The following is a 21396-nucleotide window of genomic DNA, read 5'->3' as shown; positions in this document are numbered from 1 at the left end:
TAGGCATTTCAATTAAAACTAATAAAAAAAACCGGTTCGTCAAAATCTCTCACACAATATTTGACGCAATTACGCTCTCTTAAAATTACTCTTGGCTACGATTGAAAAATTTTTTTTTTCTTTTTTTCTACCTCAGATCCATATCGTTCTCTCGGTGCTTTAATTAATCCGGTTAATTCGTCTGGCGCACGCGTACGCGAACGGAATAGAAAGACGCGAACAAACGTGTGAGTCGATGCACGTACGTGAACTAAAAGAGAGAAAGAGAGGTGCGCAGATAGTAAGTGAGTTCTTACATAGATAAGCAAGTAAAATGCGTATTTTAAGCCGTTCGCTATGTTGTTGGCTACGTGGATGTCATTTATCGTGTATACATAAATCAGCACGGGCTTGTTTGCTACTTTATTCCGTGTAATCGTTAAAGATGACCGTTCTTCCGGCGGATAATATCAAGGAAGTGTACGCAACGCGAGAGATAATTACATTGTTCCGCGATAAGTGATATTTGACTAAACGGAAGTCCGTAGAATAAAAAGAAACGTTGATTAAAAATTTATCAATTTTTAAATGCCGCGAAGAATAATGAATCAGATTAACGAGCGAGAAAACAATAGTTTTAATTAATAGATGCTGAATTTGATTTTACATCGTGAAACAATAATTTCAATGTCGAGCTGTAGCCAACAGAGTTTAATTGCGCGAATATATATGTATGATGCATAATGGTCGCATCGCGTGATACACATATACATCCTATATTTATCGGTAATTATGCAATTGAAGTGAAGGAAACGAATGAGATACAATAGGCTCTCTCGTGAAGCTGCGAGGAATGCCTATGATCCGCCATCTCTCGGAGAGTATAAGGACTCCTTTCACGATTTTACGTGTTTCCTACAAAAAAAAAGGCGCCTGGGAATTGCAGAAGTTTCCCCTAAATCGACGATGCAGTCTCGTCAGCCAGATGGGATCTGATAATCGAAAAGATGCGAGCTGATAAAGGAGACATTTCCACTATTTAAGAATTATCCATCTTGGAGCTTATTATTTGCAAAATTAAAAAGCACGAGTACTTTATCCGTAATTTAACTTTGCTAAAGACTTTTTAGGCATTAATTTGATGTAACGGAAGATATTTATTTTTTAGAAATAGTTTAGATTTATTGAATAAAGAGTACACGATCTCATAATCTTTTTTATATCCTTCATATTCTTTCAAGAACAACACATAGTAATAAGCAAAGTAAAAGAGATTAACTTATATTTATTTATTCCTCAATATAAATACGTAAATTTCAGATTACGCATATTCATATATTATTACAAAAGAGAATTGAGATACAAGATTCAGATTTTGATTTGAATTAAGATTAAAACCTTGATTAATTCAATATATAAGTCTGTGAGTAACATAAACATTAATCATCCATAACACGCGATTAATCAATTAATCGACGGTATTTTTCTGGAAACTGTACGATATAGGGATAATGATAATTTATAATTGATATTTTTAGATAATTTATTTCATTCCGATTGAAAGAATCGCACAAGAAAGAGATAAAGCTCCCTTGCAAGGTAAAAAGAACGACAGTCGGTTCTCACATTCTCAACGGTCTTTTAAAGAGAAGAGTTCCACGAGTCCTTTCCCATCCTGGTCTAACTCCCATGAGGAGTTGCTGCCGTACGTAGACCAGATTTATGTGTAAAACTCCCGCACACCACCCTTCTCGTCCGAGTTGACGGTGATGCAGAAAACGATCCCTCAGGACTCGAGAATAAACTTACTTTTAACGATTGGGCGATCTGCATGATGGTCGGGACGACGTCATAATTCCACGTGGTTCACTATCGACACCACATTTGAATAATTAGTAACTGTAATAACGTCTGAGTAAAAGGATAAGATAAGAATAATAAATGAGGAAATTATTGGTGTGGAATTTCTAAAATTCTATAGATAATTACATATCAATATGTCTTATACAGCAATGATTTATATGATGTATATTAAGTATAGCGGAAAGATTATATATGTAGTGACAGAGAAGTGCGCTTGTTGGTTATCAAGATGCGTAAGCGAAGATATACAACCCAACAGAATTCCATGCATACCCCGTATTATCCCGAGGAACCACGTAATAAGTTAATTATGAAGTTATGCAACAAGAAAATCGTGGACTTATAATCTCCGTGGTTTACGCGTGTTTCAATTTTTTTCTACATTTTTATCGTTACAAATTTCTAAATTTATTTTATTCTAACTGTGCTATTTATTATATTAGCACAGCTAAAATATAATATTATTCAATGTATTTGTCAAATCTTTCAGAGTTTGAACTTTAAGTAGTTTTTTTCTACAATTTTCTCGCTTACAAGATTATGTCGTACGTTACGATATATATACAATATAATTCACACTTAAAATCATCACTTTTGCAATCTTACTTATGTTAGATGCGTTTGAAGAAAACTAATGTTTTCACAAGCCACTTAATAATTCCGCACGCAGTGCGTAGGCGCGTGACCTGGACAGTTCCCACGCACGATGCGGAACACCACGCACTAAAGTGACGTATCACATACGTGATCATGTTCTAATGCACCGTACGTTTCTTCGGAAATAACAATTAGACGGCGAACAAGGCTACTTATAACGCAATCTTACGAGTGCAACACAGAAGAGGCTTACGTCTCGCTTTTTGAAGCAATATACGAATATTTTATGTTATAAAATAAAGTTTACACACTTTACAAAACATTGTATTAAAAAAAAAAGCCTTTTGAATTAGGATATATATTCTCCGCTCCTTCATTTTTTCTCCCTTTCTCTTTAAATGTGTAATGCTAAAATTAAATTTCTATTTTTTTTTTTCATTTAAGTAATGATTTCTGAAAAATGATCTTATCAATTCTGTCGCCCTTGTTACAAAGTTTAATTTTCCCGTACATATAAAATATACTATTTACCATATTACTGTATATGAGTACGAAATTACGCAAAACGTAATAACCGTAAACAGCTGATTTTATCTCCGGCATTCAGTATGAAAAGGTAAGAATTCTACCGAAACGACCAGCACGTATAATGTCATTTTATATCTTCATCGTTGTATTCGCCATGAAAACCTTTCCATATTCGCATTATAAACGCGGTGTAATCATATTCATTCATATCTGATTCGAATAGCAATTCACAATCGGACCGTTCAAAATATCACCATTACAGATATGCCATTACGGGCATGTATGTAAGTATTGTTATGCGACGGCATGATAGCTCTCCGGCATTCCGTCATGTTCGCGTTTCCCAGATCGAAATAATGCTATGCGGACATTATAATCGTAAATATGGACACTTGTTCCCCGCGCGATGCTCCGTTAGGTATCCACATGCCGTCCACTATTTCAAAAGAGAATCATAATTTATTATTACTACGGATATGTACGCTCGGAATAGCAATTCTGCAGAAGTATACGCTTCACTCTTTCCAGAACCAGGCCGAGTACCGATCGATCTTTGAATACTTACGCGCTCCATCATCCGCGTTGTCAACTCTTTTTTGCCCCCCGAATCCTGATGACAGAATTATGAACAGTTTCTTTTCGAGGCACAAATAAATATTTTCGTAACGTATTTAATTATATAAAAATAATACTACATTCTAATGTAAGATTAAAATCAATTTGTGAAAATGATATATAATATATACGTAATGGTATTGAATTATGAAATAGTTATATTATAGTAAATCAAAATACACAACATCCAATATGAGATGCGAGAAGGAAAGCAAAAGTTTGCAGATATTTTTTTCATTAACGCTTCGTTAATCGATATTAATATTTAGCTAAACACACATCTACTATATTATTCTATACGTGAGACTTATGGCGGTTATAGGGGCGGCCGATAAATCGAAGAACACGAGCGAGGAATATCAATTTCCGAGGTGGCCTCTGCTGAACGTGGCACGACATTGAAAAGAATGTAAATGCGTTATGACCGGCCCAGTTCTACGTTCGATGTCACGAAGCATTCGTCAGCGTGTCTCTGCCTGTGGCTTACAGATTGTCTTATAAATGAATGAACGGTAGTTCCAGAAAGCGCATGATGCGAACTATAGGTCGTACGTGATGAGCAGTCGAGTTGAATTTCGTGGAGAAAGGTTCGCATGTGACGATAAAAATTCATAAAATCGATTCGAACAGTCTTTTAAATGTGCCAACTTGGTTCTCGCTTACAAAAATAAAGATATATCAAGCACGTGAATCACATGTTAATGAATAAAGCGTTCCGGCAAGACTCTCTTAAACTTTTTTAGAATATATTGTAATAATTGATTTCAAAAGCAGTAAAAAATTTTATGTAAATAGAAAAATTTTACTCAAAACTATTAGAAAATAATAATTTTTTAAAATTGTAATATCTTATCTATTTTTTATCATAATTAAAGAAATAATGAAAACAATAATATAAATAATATATAAAAATAGTACACAAAAATTTAAGAAAGACATAAAGTAGAAATTCAAAATTTTAAAGAGTAATTCTGAATTTTTATAGAAAAATATAAAAATTTTGTATTTTTGATGTAGTGTAGTTTACACAATTATGTCATTGTTTTACTGACGCTGAATTTAATATGTAAAAAAAATGTTACCGATTAGAGACAATAATTACTATCATACAATGTTTATTACCAGATATAGAACACAACGATTAAGATTATATAGCCGTTTTACCCCGTCATCTTTTTATAAATCATACTTTTTCTGCTACTAGACTAGCGATCGACGACAACGATCAAAATCGATGAGATTGGCGCGTATCGTTAAAGGCAAGCGGACCACCAAGACCGGCGGGGCAAGTATCACGGTGTCAATTAATGAGCCCCCTGTCCGGGACCACGGGATTCTCGAACGTTATGTGGAACGGGCTCCAAAGAGGTCCCCCGGAGAAGCAAAAGGAGAAGTTTCTTAAGGCTCCGACGGTTTTGTCGCGCGATTCCTGGTAGCCAGCCATAATAAATACATAATATGCACATAAAGGCAGGTCGGCGCGATCGAAATGATCAAGAGAAATCCTCACCCGTTCTACCGCCGCTCCGTGGGTGGTTCTTTCAACTCACATCGCGCCGTTTCTCGTTCGACAGCGAGTTTAAGGCAAAGTGGAAATTGCATCGTTTCCCTATCCGGACGTTCGAAACAGCTGGGAGTCTCCGCGGAACCGTCATTGTTGAAAGACGTAATCTACGGGGCCTTAAAGTTTTTATTGCATCGCCATCTTTTAGAGCATAACATAAACTACGTTAAAATGTTATATGTAATTCAATTATGAAAATCCTTCGAAATGAGAAAAAGAAAGAGAGAGAGAGAGAGAGAGAGAGGAAAAGCGGGGTTTAATCCTACATATTGCAAAAATATATAATATATATTTATATATATGAATTTCATTAATTTATATTTATGTATTAATTTGTAATATATATATATACTATTTGTTTAGTTTTTTAAAGATCAAATTATGTAATATAAATATTAAACCGTATCACATAGTTTAACTGTTAAATGAAATAAAATATAAAAGTCTCATCTCGATCTCGAGTTAATAAAAATAAAAGTCAAAAAAATATAAAACAAAAAGTACATTACATAAATATCATATAGATCGCAAATTAAAGCAAATAGAGGTCAAGAAAAATAAAATTTTAAAAAAGTAAACAATATTACAAATGAGTAACAGCAAAAATGAAATGAGAAAGTCTGCATATGAAAGAAATAGCATGTTTAATACCAGATAAAAATGCATAAATAAGCAATTTGAAAAAAATTATAAATAAAAATTTATAATTTATCTATATTTATTTATTTATTTATTTATTAACCCGAGATTGACGTGATTCTTTTATTTTATTTAATGGTGAAATGATATAATTTATATGTTAATAGTTTAGTATTTGTACACCATTGAGGATGATCCCAAAATAAATGATCATAACGTTTGGCAATGTAATCATATTTTCATTTTTTAAATTCAATATAGAATTGCCTCATCAGCTGTTTGGCTCTGTTTTGGTCTTTACTATATTTTTTGTGTAAATTTTTATCTTATAAGCCTATGTGAATTTTATATTTTATTTAGAATATATAAATTGATATTCTGATAGAAATCAGTATAATAAATTTTCAATAGTTAATATTATTGAAATAGTTGATTTAATAAGAAAAAATATTATTGATAAATTTTTTTTGTTTTTTTTTCTTAAATCTATTTTTTACTATTATATCGATTTTATTGCAATTTCTGTAACTCAGACGATTCCACTTTCTGACGAGCTTAGCAGTTTCTTTCTGCATCCTGAATTCTGTTGAAAGCGTACGTTAGAATTGTACGAAAGAGACTAAACAAATGGTTGCTGTCGAGATCAGAAGCGCGCATGAAAGATGCTAGGTTGAACGAGGACGACTTCATCTCCGCGGTGGTCCAACCGATGGTGAAGCAAAAACACCATTATGGTAGAACGTGTGGCCCATAGTACATTTTTGAAATTTTTACATACGTCATTTATCTGACAATATAAAATATTAATTTTTGATCTTTTATTGAATTAAAAGATGGTGTTATACATTGATTTAAACAATATATTTCTATTATTTGAATGTGTTAAATATTTATACAACATATGTATCAAATTTAAATCTTAATTTTAATAATATTTTTTCTGATTTTAATTCACATATATATCTGAATTAAATTCACAATATATATTACAAGATCAATCATAATTACGTTATTTTTTCATATTAACATTCATATACATAATATGTATATTCATGTTCATAACAAGAATATTTATGTATTCGTAATTTATCCATGTGATACGCAAAAATTTCAAAGAGATCCAAACCAGAATGCTGTACAAACTTACGAGAAGCGCTGGTAGAATATGTATTGTATGAAAAGTCGATTCAATGTTTATATTGGACGGGAGCTAATGGGGATTCGAGCGTCGATGAGGCTTCGACGACGATGAACGTTCACGTCCGTCAAGGGAGTCTGGGCTCTCGATGTTTTTACGCCGACGTGCCAGTAATTTACAGTCGGTCATCATTCGGCCATACATGGATGGTACGATCGGTAGCCTCGCGATACGTCAAATTAGCCCATACATCATGGCTTTCTTTATCGGTCCATCGATTTATGTGCAAGCACATAATATAAATTATTAAATAAGTCTATGTATTTGCGCGTATACACCTCTCGACCGTGTGTTGTATGTTTGTACATGTGTGTGTGTGTGTCGGTTATTTATAATTCAGTGTAATCGCAAATCGAATCTTCATGACAGTTTCGAGATCTCCAATAATCCTCCAAAACCAAATAATTGTTAGCAAGACAGAAATATATTGCACATAAATTTGTTCCAAGAAGCGAATAAGAAACGACGTACTTTTCCATTGCGATATATTTGCACATATTTCTGTATTCTTTTTGAAAAAAGATATCGAAGAAATTATTAAAAACAAAAATTAAAATAAAATACTAAAATAAAATAATATTAAAATAAAAATTGAACTTGACAGTTTTAGGTAGGTAGGTAATATTACAAATACATTAGATATTAGGAGCGGATCTGATATTTAGAAATTTTCAGGAAAATATAATTAAAAATATTAATGTAAAATAGTAATAATTTTGCGCTTATAAAGATATATTTTTATTTAAAAGAGAAATGTTTCTTTCAATTTTATTATATCTTAGACTTATAGGTCCTTTATTATTATTTTTTCAAACATATATAACTTGAATAATCATCGATGCGAGAGCGAGATTCCAAATCAATTTAATATTAATTCCGGCACAAGAGTCCACATCGTGCAGAGATCGCGAGGTACGACATGATTTCGAAATCCAATCGACATTGGCCAATAAAACTGTCAAACGGTAAATCTTCAGGAGAGCACCTCCGGCTCTTGGAAGGTTGTAGCATTGTATTGACGTGAGTTATCAGAGATAGAGAACGCCGAGAGAGAATCGGGGTGGATGACTCTCCCCCCAGCTCCCCGCTCGCTTACCCTCGTACACGATGATTCTACGCCGTGCAACCCTCAACGCGGGGATTGGCTTTACCGACCTTCGCGGAACGAAGGATGGAGGAGCAGAAAGAGAGAGAGCAAGAGAGAGAGAGAGAGAGGGAGAGAAAGATAAAAATGGAAAAAGAGAGAGAGAGAGAGAGAGAGAGAGAGAGAGAGAGAGAGAGAGAGAGAGAGAGAGACAGAAGCCGCTGGGCTTGTCTCATTTTACTTTACAAGAGGGATTTAAAAACGAGGAACCGTTTGACAGTTATTGCAGCCTCGCCGACGCACACCACTACATCCCAGCCTCCCCTCTGACCTGATCTACCGGAACTTCGAATTAAATCTAATATATACAATAAACAAGGAAACAATCAATAACAAGAGAGGGTGCCCGCTTCGCGTTGGTATTCCTAACAGCGTCGCCTTAGATCGGGACAGTGATATGTCGATAATTAAACGTCTCGCGTATCTTTGTGTGTGAACGTTGATAAAAGTGATCGTCGAAACGCCGGAGGCTTAACTTAAACGATGAAAAATAACGACAATATTATGTTCATTACTGTGAAAGAATTTCGCAATCTTTATATTCAATTACATTAAATGTGAAAATCTTTCTTGTGAAATGCTTTCTTTTCAAATATGTTCAACATGGAAATCTTTCTCAGATAATTAAACCAGTGTTTTTGATAAAATATAACATAATATATAATCGCAAATGATGTATGATAAATGTGTACAGAGTGCTCTAGATAAATCTATTGGGACGTAAGGGATTAAAAGAAAAAAAAAAAATATTATAATAAAATTTAAAAAATTATTTAATACGCTTATAAAATGTACACGCATAAGAAGACTGTTTTCAGTTTCATAGTGATTTCTCATCCGTTGCTGACACACAGCGTTAGTTCTTCCGGTCATTAAATCCAATCCACTATGTAATTTGCAGAGACATTATACAAACTGATTAAAATAATAATACCAGACCGCCGTAGTCAATGAGCGTGACGCGACTCGTACTGAACTACCTTATGAATATTGATCTGCATCCGGTGTTTGGTGATAAATATATCATATGCTATCGTTTTTATATTGGAATTACAATAGAATTAAAAAACCGGACGTCATCGGCGACATGGATTCGTTCAATCCAATCATTCCTCTCGGGCCGTGTGTATTATTTCTTTTTAATGCGGAATGTTCTTTATATTCTCTTTGAAAATTATTTACATAATTATATCGATCAGATTCTTATCTTCTTTAATAAAATCGGGCAATCTTGAATAATAATATATTTCCTCGGCGGTTTATTAATTATGTATTAAATTTTCTATTATACACATACATTACGCTCTATTTAAGAATATGAATAAATACATGATACAAATGCAGGAATATTTCCAAACGTGTATTCCTATGGGGAATTGTGATAAAATGAGCTTTTCATAAAGCGGATAAGGAAATAAGAGTTGATGCTAATAAAGAAGTAAAGGTTGATAACATGTATTTTACTTAAATGAGAGACGAGCAGAGCCAAAACGAAAGTAAAAGAAAAAGGTAGATATGTGAAGTCGCAGGGAGCCGGCGAATAAGCGCCGCTGGTCTTACTACTGCTAGGTAGCGGAACCCCCGCTGGCACGCGTTAGGCCCCCCATCGACACCTGACAACCTGTTAGCTGCTGCCAACAAATTGCTTTGCATCCCAGTCAGCTTATTGTTAGTAGTAGCTATCACGAACGAATTGTTCATTTTCTTGATTCAAACGAAGACACTTGTGACTTGATTGTCTCTGTCTTATCTTTTACTATATTTATTATTACCAATTATTTATTAAAACATGAATACATATCAGACATTTGCAGGCTTTGCTGTATAGTGATTACATAAACTCATGTAAAAAAAAAACACTGTTTTAATTATTAAATCAATTATAATAGGATTAAAATGTTTATTTATAATATATAGAAGGGAGAAAACAAAGACAAAATGACGCAGAATAAAGATATCATTGGAGAATAAGATGAACGAAGGGAATGCATTAAATTTCACGCGAGATCCAAAGCGTGCACCCTTTTTCGCTACCAGCGATCGATGGAGATGAAAACGCCGAGCGATATAATAATCCCATAGGCGCGACGATATAACGCGACAATTTCTCGGTGCATTAGAGGGGACTTACATATTTTATGGGGATTTTTGCATATAATTTTACGGCGCGTTAGAGCGACATTTAAATACGGCAGCTGGATAAACAGAGCGCGACGATTCTATTCCCTCTCCTCCGGATAAGTGACGAAGGTGAAACGATGGATTGGAAAGAGAGAGAGAGAGAGAGAGAGTCAAAACGACAAAGAGCGGCGCGGGGGAGTGAAAGAGAGACAGAGCGAAATATAAAAAGGGGTCCCATAGGAAAAGAAGGAGACGCAGCTTACGAGAGAAGAGAGGGCGCACGCCCGCGATCTGTTTGCACAGCATGCGATACATGTGTTCATGCACCGAATCCAAGGGCGACAGAAACGATTTGACGATTCACTTAAGGGCTAATCCCCACCTCGTGCGATCGTCCTGATGATAACTGCATCTTCATAACACATCGTCAACATTTCGAATGCGTGGCTCGACAAGGAACTAACTATAAAATTAACTATGATAACAAAATGGAAAAAAAATTTAGGAAAACCTTATTATTTTATATAAATATTTAATATCAGCGTACATTTCGTGTAAAATACATTGCCTATATCTTATAAAGTTTCACTCTTAATTATTTTAGATCAAACTTAATTTAGCATAATTTTAATTACGTATACGTATTATTATTTAGAAAAAAATATTCAAGTTTGTTTATTTTTTATTTCATGAAAATTGTTACGAATTTCTCCCTGACTAACTAAAGATCGAAATAATGGCAATAGATGAAGCTTAGAATGAAAAACGATTGGTAGAATCAATGATCCAGAAGTTGACGTTATCCGGAAACTGCCAGTAGGGCTGGCATCATAATATCCTCGTCTTTACCGGAAACGTAGCAACGTGTGACCGTTGCATTGGGGGAGCGAATGCAGTTGTGATCCATGCCAACTAGTCGGAACAAACTACTGCTTGTCATACTTACTTATAGAAATACGTATTTATCTTTTTTGTAGATTCCTTTATCTTATTATTCACACATAAAATTCGCATCTCGCGATATAATTACAAAGTAAGTTTCGCAGCACAATATTGTTAGGAATAAAATTACTTCTGTTTCAGCATCGCTTTTACACAAGCTTGAGCACGAGAATTTAGACGAGAAATTTCTCGTGAAATAACAAAAATTAGAATTTTATCCTGCATACCGATTTGCAATTTGAACTCGTATATTTGAAATTGACAGACGAATCCGCCTTGAGTGAGTCAAAAGAGGACTTGAGCCAGCCAGTTCCCCGGGGAACATCACTGCCGTATCCGGGACTTTCGTCCGTCGCTTTGATTTATGTCCTTGTAAGTGACGTCACTCGTGTGCGCGTCCGCCGTATTCCCGGCGTGGTACCCCCTTGTGTGTGCACAAAGGATCCTCCGTCATATTATCCCGGGCGTAGCGTATATAAATGACCGAAATTGGGACTTATTGTGTTTGTCATCGGCACGGGAAATATCTTGCGCCCTGATTTATTATCTTTGCCTTTAGCCGAGCGCCTACTCTTTTCTCGGTCGATCGCATCTCGTTGTAAAATAATCGCGTGGCCGAGTAATGAAACTTTTCTTATGTGAACGAATAATATTAAATACATACATACATACATACAAACACATTATAGTCATAGTTTTTATATAATTTATAATAAACACACTTGTTACTTTAATAAATTGCCTTGTAATAATTTCTTGATAGTAAGAAAAAAACGCAGAGATATTTGCAGCGCATTCTTAATATCAGTGCCTTGGACATTAGGCACATAGGAATTGTCGAGGCGCTCGTTTTAATCGCAATTAAAATCTTTTACATAAGTTAAAGGCAGGCCTGTCCATGCGGAATAATTAGCAAAGTGCTTTCAGCGAAGGACGCCAATAGAGTACCGTAATTGGCAATAAAACATTTCATTGAACCGCTAACTTGGTCCCGCGCACGAGCGAACAAACCGGAGAGAAGGAGAGCCTATTATCTTATGATAATTCGCGCTCGGGGTGAAATTAATCGAGTAACTACAATTTCATAATGGCTGCGCCCTTAAAGCGGCAGGCAGCGACGTACTTATTCACGAATACGGAGTTGCCAGCTCCGTAGGGGTAGGAGAGAAGGGGACGCTGTCTCTTGCTGTCTCTCTCCTCATTCGTTCGATCTATTTGCTCACTGTCCCCGTCGCACCTTCGCGCGGGCCCGTGCGTATAACTCGAATGACATAATTGAATAATATAACGTGCCACCCTTCCTGAGCGCAGAACTGAACCACGCCGAGCTGAGCTGAACTGAGTAATAGTAGAGCGAGTCCGGGACTCGTGGGACCTCTCGTCACGCATATTTCATTACGCGATCTGGCAACCCTGCAACCCTATCCACAATCCGACCTCTCTCTATCCCCAGCATCGTGGTACAAGGCGCGATATACGTACCGTCCAAGCGAATCCATTTGATTCCATCGAATTGAGAAAATGACGCGACACCTCTCACAATCAGTCCGTGCAATCAAGTATATTCGGTAAATAGTCCGTTTTCCATATTATATTATCGTAAGATTTACATTGCAAAATTTAAAAGAATAGTCGATCATATAAATCAATAGAGTCTGATTTTTAAATGCATTTTAATCGCACATATCGTTAGAATAAAATTTCTTATTCCACAGTTTAAAAAGATTGTGTATTTAAATTTGTGTTAACGAAAAGTCAAATTTAAATCTGCATTCCAAAAAAATACATCATACGATATTTCGAAACTAACTGTCAGAATGTATACATAATCGTGTATATAACGCATATAATTTGCAGTGTTTAAAATAAAATTTCTAATTTTATACCTCGATACTTTGCGACACTGCATTGAAGAAAACAAAGATTCCAATCTTGCAATTTTATAAAAACCGCGCGACATTGATTGGTACCTGTGTAACTACACGTGTAATGTGTAGCCATATTTTTCTTAGGCGAAAAATAATGCCGATATAATCCTCGCGCTCTGACTTTTATCGCGATATGGTAATTTCGCCCAAAGAACGCAACGTACGCGCGCGTATATATTTGCGAGCGTAGCGATCGCGCGAATAAGATATACCAAGGAGATATCTGTATAATCCGAGGTATTAGTAAGCGTCCTCTCTCGTGACACTAGCATATTCCGCCGGGCTACTCCATTTGCACCAGACCCCTATCTCGCCGTCCTGCCAGTTCGATATAATACCCCGGTAATTCTCCCGGGAAACGATTCTCCACGGATCCGTTGCGCCTCTTGCTAAAGAAGTCCTCCCTCATCCGGCGCCCGATTCACATCGATTCACACTCATAAAATAACGCGCGAGTACGTTTTGACAATTCTATTACGATTATTCTGTCGCGCCGACAGCTGCTCCACTCGACGATCGTCTCCTCTCTCGCTTTCTCTCTCTTTCTCTCTCTCTCTCTCTCGCTTTCTCTTCCGTTTTATAACGTAATAAAGAGCGATGCCAAGCGGTCGCGTAATTGTGCCTTGAGGAGATATGATTCCTTCATCGTTAAATTTACGCTCGCCTGCATCGATTTATCTCTTTAGAATAACGATGCGCATATGTGGCGTCGTGTGTTAAAAATATGATTGTTCAAGTAGAAAATATTTTTCGTACAAATTTGACTTACAAAGATACGCGCGAAAAATATTAACAAAATATACCGATAACTGATAATTATATATCCTTTATGATCCAAATGGGCTAAACGATAACTTTTTATTAAGGACAAATCGACAAGTAAGAGAAAAATTTCTCGTTCAAATTAAGGCTGCTAACTGCGTGTATTAATTGTAAAAATAGAACGGCAAAAGGGAAAAAGCATATTATTTCATGCAATCTTCCGTTTGATTAACCAGATAAATATTCACCCATTTGCATATCAACTTTTCTTCGAAATACTTGCTATATAAATGCTACTGACGTTAAAACTGATATGCAAAGCATATTTTATCGATGTTTCTTTTTTCATCGGAAAGATATATTCGGAGATGGCCCAGTTGAATAAGAAATGCAGCATCCACGGTATTCGGAAAAGATAACGCGGAAAGAGAAAAAGCACTGGCCAAAACATATGTATGTCACCGTATATGGAAACGCATTGTGAGCGTAATCGCAACTGGTCCATTTAGGGATATCGCTTTTCATATTGTCACAGTTTAAGCACTCACATAGCAATGACTGTCCGGTTGCTCTTTTATTTAAGCGGTTTGTATTGCTGTACTAAAAATATTACGCGTTTGTCAGAAATTACAATACATATGTTACAATTATTTTGTAACGTAATTTAAAGAATTTATCATACAATTGTATTCATATACATATATAGGGTAATATAATTTAGAAATACTTGAGAGATTATTATTCATAATTAATATAAAATTAGCAGCACTACTATTAGTATTTTTGCATATAATTAATAATCCTGTTATGATAATCTATGAATCAGTACACATTGAAGAATAATTGAGCACTGATATAAACTGCAGTATAATTACGATAATTTATTACTATCATTGATATATAAATTAAATATTAATTAATTTTATAGGCAGCAGTGCAATTATAGAATAATGTAATATAATAAATACTAAAATTAACATTATCTTCTCTTACAATTTTCTGTCTTGCTTACGGATATTCCGTATGCAATTTGTATTACGCTATTATACGCTATAACGAAAAGTTCAAATCGATTGTAGACAAGGACAAGCGAAGACGGACGCGGGGACGGAAGATAAGCAGGAGGTAGGGTCCAGGGGTGAGGAATTAGAGAAAGTTTTCGAGGGTTGTACTGACCCCTGTTCGCTCATTGTTAATATTTAGGGTAGCCCGGCGCCACGAACAATGCTGAATATCCCCCCAGTGTGCAACGGGGAGTGTCTAACGTTAACCTGTTTCAGTTTTAGACTCTGCATACACTCGCACGAGCATAACATGTTCTACTCTCGTACACATGAACGTACGAATGAACATTCTTGCTCGTAGAATCCCCCGGGTTATGATTAATGGATCTGGCGCATATTAACGTCCACTTGGTGCACCCTCGTTGGGCTTCACCATTCACCATTTGCATTTGCAATTTAATGATCCTCCCTAGAGGCTGATTGACTTCTGTAATCATTAGACTGATTTCTTGCACGTACACGTTTCGATTACTATCACTTCAAAACTCCCAACATATTTTATTGTCACCGATTACGCACAATTATATCAACTTAGAAAATAGATTTTTATAGTACTATTATATATATTGATTTTATTGCCAAATATTTAATATATACGTATGTGTTTATTTAATAATATATGCAAGGGGACACGTAACTTGCACATCTTGAATAACTTGTAAATTATATGTTTTATGACAAATTGTCATATATAAAAATTGCATAATTTTAAAAGAGTCATTACATAGTATATTTATTTTCGTTTTAAGTGGAATTGAAAAATATGAATTTGCAACAAGCAACTATATATATACATATTTTTTTTTATAAACACAACTATATGTTTTCTTCATATTAACTGATTTCTTGTATTATTTTGTGCACAAAAATATTAAGGTGTCGAAATAATCGAAAAATGAATATTTTATGAAATATTTTATAGTTTGTGCAAAATTATATCAAAGTAAAATATAAAATATTTCGTAGTTATTCTAACTATATACTATAAATTTTTAGCCATTACATCCTTATATTTTTTACAGAATATTGCGAGAAATTGATTTATATAAAAAATTGAGGTGGTTTTATTAAAAAGAATCTCCGAAAAATATTTTTACTTATAAAAAAAGCAAATATACTATGAAATGACCCTCTGCAATTTTTATATGTAACAATTTTTCATGCAACACATAATTTATTATTAACTTTTCAAGATGTGTAAGTTGCCTCAGCCTGTACATACATAAAAATATATTTACGTACCACATAAATTTGTAGCGTATCGAATAGCATATCTCTCAAATGCATGTCTACTAGAAATTTGTTGCAATCGATGCAATTGATGACTGCAGTAGTACGTGGTAGTAACTATCGCAGGGTCAGCAGATGGACCAAACTGACCGTTGCTTTCAAGGGGACAATAAAGCTCATACACATTGTATCCCACTCGAGTATCCCATTGTAGCCGTATGTGAATTTGTGTCGTGCCACGATCCGATAATTGTGATTTCACCCACGGACCATTTCGGCGAATCACCAATTTTCGAAAGGACCATAACGGAGGTAGACTAATATTTGTTGGCTCTGAATCATGCGCATCACACAGACAAGAACCAACTATAAAAGAAAAATTTCATTATCATTAATTTATTTGTGTGTGTGTGTGTGTGTGTGTGTGTGTGTGTGTGATTTCCATAAAATTTACTTTCTCGACTCAGATCAAGTTGTGTATACAAATCAAGCCGCGGGCGTATAATCATTTCTGCTATCGTTGGATTGTGCTCGAGCGACGTTCAAATGGTGTACTCTTCGGTGTTACCGTAAATACCGAGAAACCACGGACTGCACACGCAAAAGGTTGCGACGATAGGAGGGTACACACGGAGGAGTTCGAACGAGGAAGTAAGAAAAGCACGGCTAATGGCTGAGCATTCGCAAGGTTAGCGTGCAACACGTCGCGTTTCAAGACACGCGAACCTGAAGTCGAAGCCCACGGTGGGCAACAACCCACCATCCTGTGTCAGTCAGCTGATTGACAAGTCGAAAGATTTGCCCGCGATTATTATGATCGTCCGTGCTTCGTATCGTACGCTTACTAAAATTGCCGGCGGGTCGTCAGGAGGTCAGCGCTAATTATAGTGATGCCGGTCAGACATAGACGGACGGATATCTATCCGTTTATCGGATCACACCGAGTCATGTCCGCCGGAGAGCGTTCGAGATCGGTTCGCTTTGTTCGACATCGCTATCGGGGCTACAGATGAACAAAAGAGTAACACGCGAGGGGAACAAAGAACGTATGTATGTTGTACATGTCTACGATATTTTCCTTTCGTGCATTCGAGGGTGGATTTAAACATTCTTTTACCTGTCGATTAATAGTACTTTTTATCCAGCTGTTTTTTTTTTTTTTTTTATTACTGTCTCTCTTTCTCGCGATTATTATGTCACAATAATTGAATAGAAACTTGGATTTTGATTTTACTTTTTTCTTTAATATTCTGTCTCCTTTTCTTTATTGTTTAATTTATTATTACAAAGCTATAATTATTTGTTTTTCTACTTATGTATAGGTATTATTTATTTATTGCAATAATAATATCATAATTATAATATTTACGGTTCGACAGCATCTTTGACTTTGTCTCGAGAATGTTAGATAAACATCGAGGTAAGATATTTTCCAAAATCTATTTGAAACACGCGAGGAATAACAAAGATCGGATCTACTCTTGCCGGAAGATACGCGCGACCGACCATGAAGTTAGAGCAGAACGACGTATCCTTCCCTTTTAACTCAATTAGATAATATCAAGTAAAATCTGCCGTTTCCCGAAATCCCGGCTCTCACACTGTCACTTCCGCTGCCTGTTATTCTTAAGCTTATTCTCAGATTTTTCTTGGACATGATTATATAAAAATTAAAAGCAAACAATGTATTTGCAAAATTATTTTTTCCCTATACGTGCAAAAGAAAGAGCTCTATTAAATTTAATTTCAATTATTTCATCAAGCAAAATTTATTTTTGTCGTTTCGATATTGTCAGTAAATCGACAAAATAAACTTAGATGAAATATATTGATTTTTAATTGAAAAATTCAGAGTTTTAAACGACATGTTATATTTCATTAGATTGATTAATTAAAAAATGTGAAGCAATCGGCAATTATATAAGATACACATTAAATACATTTATTTGGTGGAGAAATCCGCTCAATCGAACGATGAAATCGTTTTATATAAATCATGGCGTACGTCTCTTGAAACAACAATTCTTATATTAATTACTTTTATAATAAATACAAGATTGTTGAGAAATCAGCAAAACTCTGGATAACGTTCAGATTCGAACGACTGAATAGACAGAAGCGGAGGGAGCTACATCGCGGTCGGAGAGATCATAGTTTTAGGCTGAGTAAGAGAGAGAAGTAATTCCCCGGTATAATACTGCGTCAGCAACAGCAGCAGCCGCCCGCCGTAGGTTCCCCGGGCGAACAGATACGTATGCTAATGCAACGCGATGCTCGTTATAATAATCTACAAGTCGAATGCGCGCGGATCCTCGCGCACTCGCAGGTTGCCGGCTACAGTGACGTGCTGGCGCTATCTCGGGCGCGCGATCACGACCGATGGGGAGAGCGGGGAGGGAAGGAGCAGAAAGGGGCGTGAGGGCCCTACGTTAAGCCGGTTATCTAAATACCGTAAATAACAACACTTCCCTTGCCTCCTCCTCCCCCCCCCCCGCTCCCTCCCCCTCTCGCTCGCTTCTCCGGTGTAGAAGAGAGGCCTGCAACAACCATCTCTCTATGTGTCATCCCTTTTCGCGCCTCCCTTGCTTCATGACAGCCCTTCCTCGACCGAGTCCGCGACACTTGGCCGCGAATGAAGGAACCTCGCCTGAGTAACATTAGTAGGAATGCAATATTTATACCAATCTTACCATTGTTACTGTTTGGCAAATCATTAATTTACTATAAAATGCATAAAATTAATACTTAATAAGGAGTTTTGTTTTTTTTCTTTCATTTTACTGTCAGCGAACTTTAATCACATTTGAAGTTTATCCCTTTTTAAAATAAAAACCAAGAAAAGATGAAGAGTAATTTAAATTACGGTTGAAGTTAATTGATGTTAGCTGAAAGCGGACACGGAGAAGGACAAGTTTCTTACAACAAGCGCTGTGGTTGTGACAATTAATAACTATCTCCGTTGGTGGTTGTAATGTTCCGCCAAGCATCGAAGCCGGGCGGCTGTCAAAGGCACCAGCCAATAGATAAATGAATGCATCGTGACGAGCGGCATTTCCCGCTTGGTCTGTCGTGAAAACGGTTGGTGGATCTCTCCCCTTTCAAGGCCGATCGTTAGATGTTATCGTTAAAAACGTTATCGTCATCTCGTAAATAATCTTTAATCTCTCCGAACTCGCTTCGACGTGAACGGCTCCCCTCCCCTCCCCCGGGTCTTGTCAACCCTAAAATGACACTACTTCGTTTATGGACGCGGCAGGAGATGCTATCTCGGGATTATTTTCTGAATAGACGAATACATCTCCGATCCCGCATCTCCGTGTCCGCTTAGCACGTGCGAAGAGATGACATTAGTTGGCGCGTTACGCGTCCGTCGACGTTTCTAACAAAAGCAAATACGAAACGAATGTGGTCGCCCTTACGTATAAAATGCATATCGATCCACCCTTTGACGTCGTTCTCGGAATGTACGACATCGTTATCGAGGATTATCCTTTACGCGGCTCAACGATGCCGTTACTGCGAAGCGCTAAAAGCGAACGAGGAGAGTAACACCGTGAAGAAAAAAGGCGCATTCTGATCGTACCGTGCTTGACTGGAGAGCACGCGCTCTCTGTAGGTATATATGTACATACGTGCGTTATCTAAACACGCTGCTTTTCTAATCGTTACATATTATACATAGCTTTTATTTCTGAATATAATAAAAAATATAATATAATAGAGAGAGATGCATTTAAAGAATATTTTAATTAGAAATTCTTATTTTTCAAAAAAAAAAAAACAAATTTAATTTTTGTAATATATTTATGCGATGTGATAAATAAATCCGCGGGAAAACGTCTATCTTAAGCTAATGATATGTGTATCTAAGTTTATTTTTAATTTTGTAATCGAGGTAATATTAAAAAGGGAAAACAAGATTATAATTCCCATTTTTTCACACGATTTACAGTGACACACCGAAGGAAAAAAAAAAACGGTTAGCTTCAAATGTATCGATAGTTGCATGATATTGATACGCGTTAAATAAGTGCGATAAATCTACGGCAGTTATAATTGAGTTTTAATATAATGTAAAAAAAGGATGAGAGCATGCAATTTGACATTACTTACCCTTATGTTGACTCGTCGCTTCTTATTGACATCTCACGTAATTCACGCAGTTTGCAGTAAGATAATGCAGATTTAAAGGAAAAATTGATGCACTAGAACAGCTTCCTTCAATATTATTTGCAACAAATTACCCAATAATTGTTACACATTTATACCAATCACCGAATAAATTGCATTTTAAACAGTTTTATTTGATAACATATTTTAGTACATTTAAAATTTCTAATTATTATTCGATCAAGGAATTTTTATTTTCTCATAATTTTTTATCTCACTTATCGAATTTTAATATTATTTACGTTTCATAGCTATTCAGTAACAATAAGTCAGTACTAATTTCGTCGCACTAGAAGAAAAAATAGAAAAAAAAAAAAAATCTTCTTTACACGCATCCGCATCCACCATCTTCGATTAAGTTTCAGAGAACTAGGGAGGGATGAAAACGATAAACTTTATTTTATAGCTGAAGCAGGGGAGCGGCTTTTGGGTTCTTAAAGGTAGAATATGTTTCGTATCATCATAGGGGATTTACCGCCACCTTCTTCCTATCCATAACGCTTCCGCCCGCCCGGCAGCCATTTTGAATACATTCTCACCCGAGGAGAGTTATCTGGGAAGCGTTTCGATTTTCCATTTAAAGTATCTTATATGTACACGTTCTCCCGGGAAGGGGATGCGCAGAAGCATCGAGAATAGACGAAGAGAAGGAGATGTCTGAAAATATTAGCTCAATTGATGTTATTTCCTGTGTCATCTTGGTTTTCTCTTTATATATTCCAAAAATGAATGCATTTCAACACGCTAGAATATGTTTTAAATTATAATATAATACGTAGAATAAGCGCGTATGTTAATAAGCAAAAATAATGGGAAATTAATATTTTTGACCTTGAGACATTTTCTTAATTTTTCAGGGAAAGAGAAATAAATGACAATTGTGCTGATGCCTGTCAATAAATCATGTTATCGATCGCAAAGAAATGTATTAATGTCATCAAGTTTCAACGACTGCTTTCGCATTCAGATCTCGACGACACTGAGTAATACACCCGGACGGGGGATAACTTTTTTCGATCTTTCCAAGTGGGAGAAGGAGGGTGCTGATGGGT

At 35.9% G+C, this 21396-nt stretch overlaps 1 protein-coding gene across 4 annotated transcripts in view; it reads left to right on the top strand.

Annotated features, from left to right (window-relative positions):
- LOC140664326 (uncharacterized) overlaps positions 1–21396 on the top strand; it is a 116968-nt gene that overhangs the window by 52015 nt on the left and 43557 nt on the right. Inside the window, exon 5 of one of the 4 annotated variants that reach the window (XM_072889377.1) lies at positions 4787–5358. The exons of 2 other annotated variants lie outside the window; for them this stretch is intronic. In XM_072889377.1, coding sequence (XP_072745478.1) covers positions 4787–4984 — 198 coding nt within the window. In that variant the 3' untranslated portion in view covers positions 4985–5358. Of the gene's footprint in view, positions 1–3904; positions 4092–4786; positions 5359–21396 lie in introns of those variants that run through there. One more of the 4 variants, XM_072889379.1, reaches the window with a different exon arrangement.

Source organism: Anoplolepis gracilipes, chromosome 3, assembly GCF_047496725.1.
Source record: "Anoplolepis gracilipes chromosome 3, ASM4749672v1, whole genome shotgun sequence".
Lineage (NCBI taxonomy): Eukaryota > Metazoa > Arthropoda > Insecta > Hymenoptera > Formicidae > Anoplolepis > Anoplolepis gracilipes.
The sequence above is the reverse complement of the archived record's forward strand: the minus strand, read 5'-3'. Positions and strand labels throughout refer to the sequence as shown.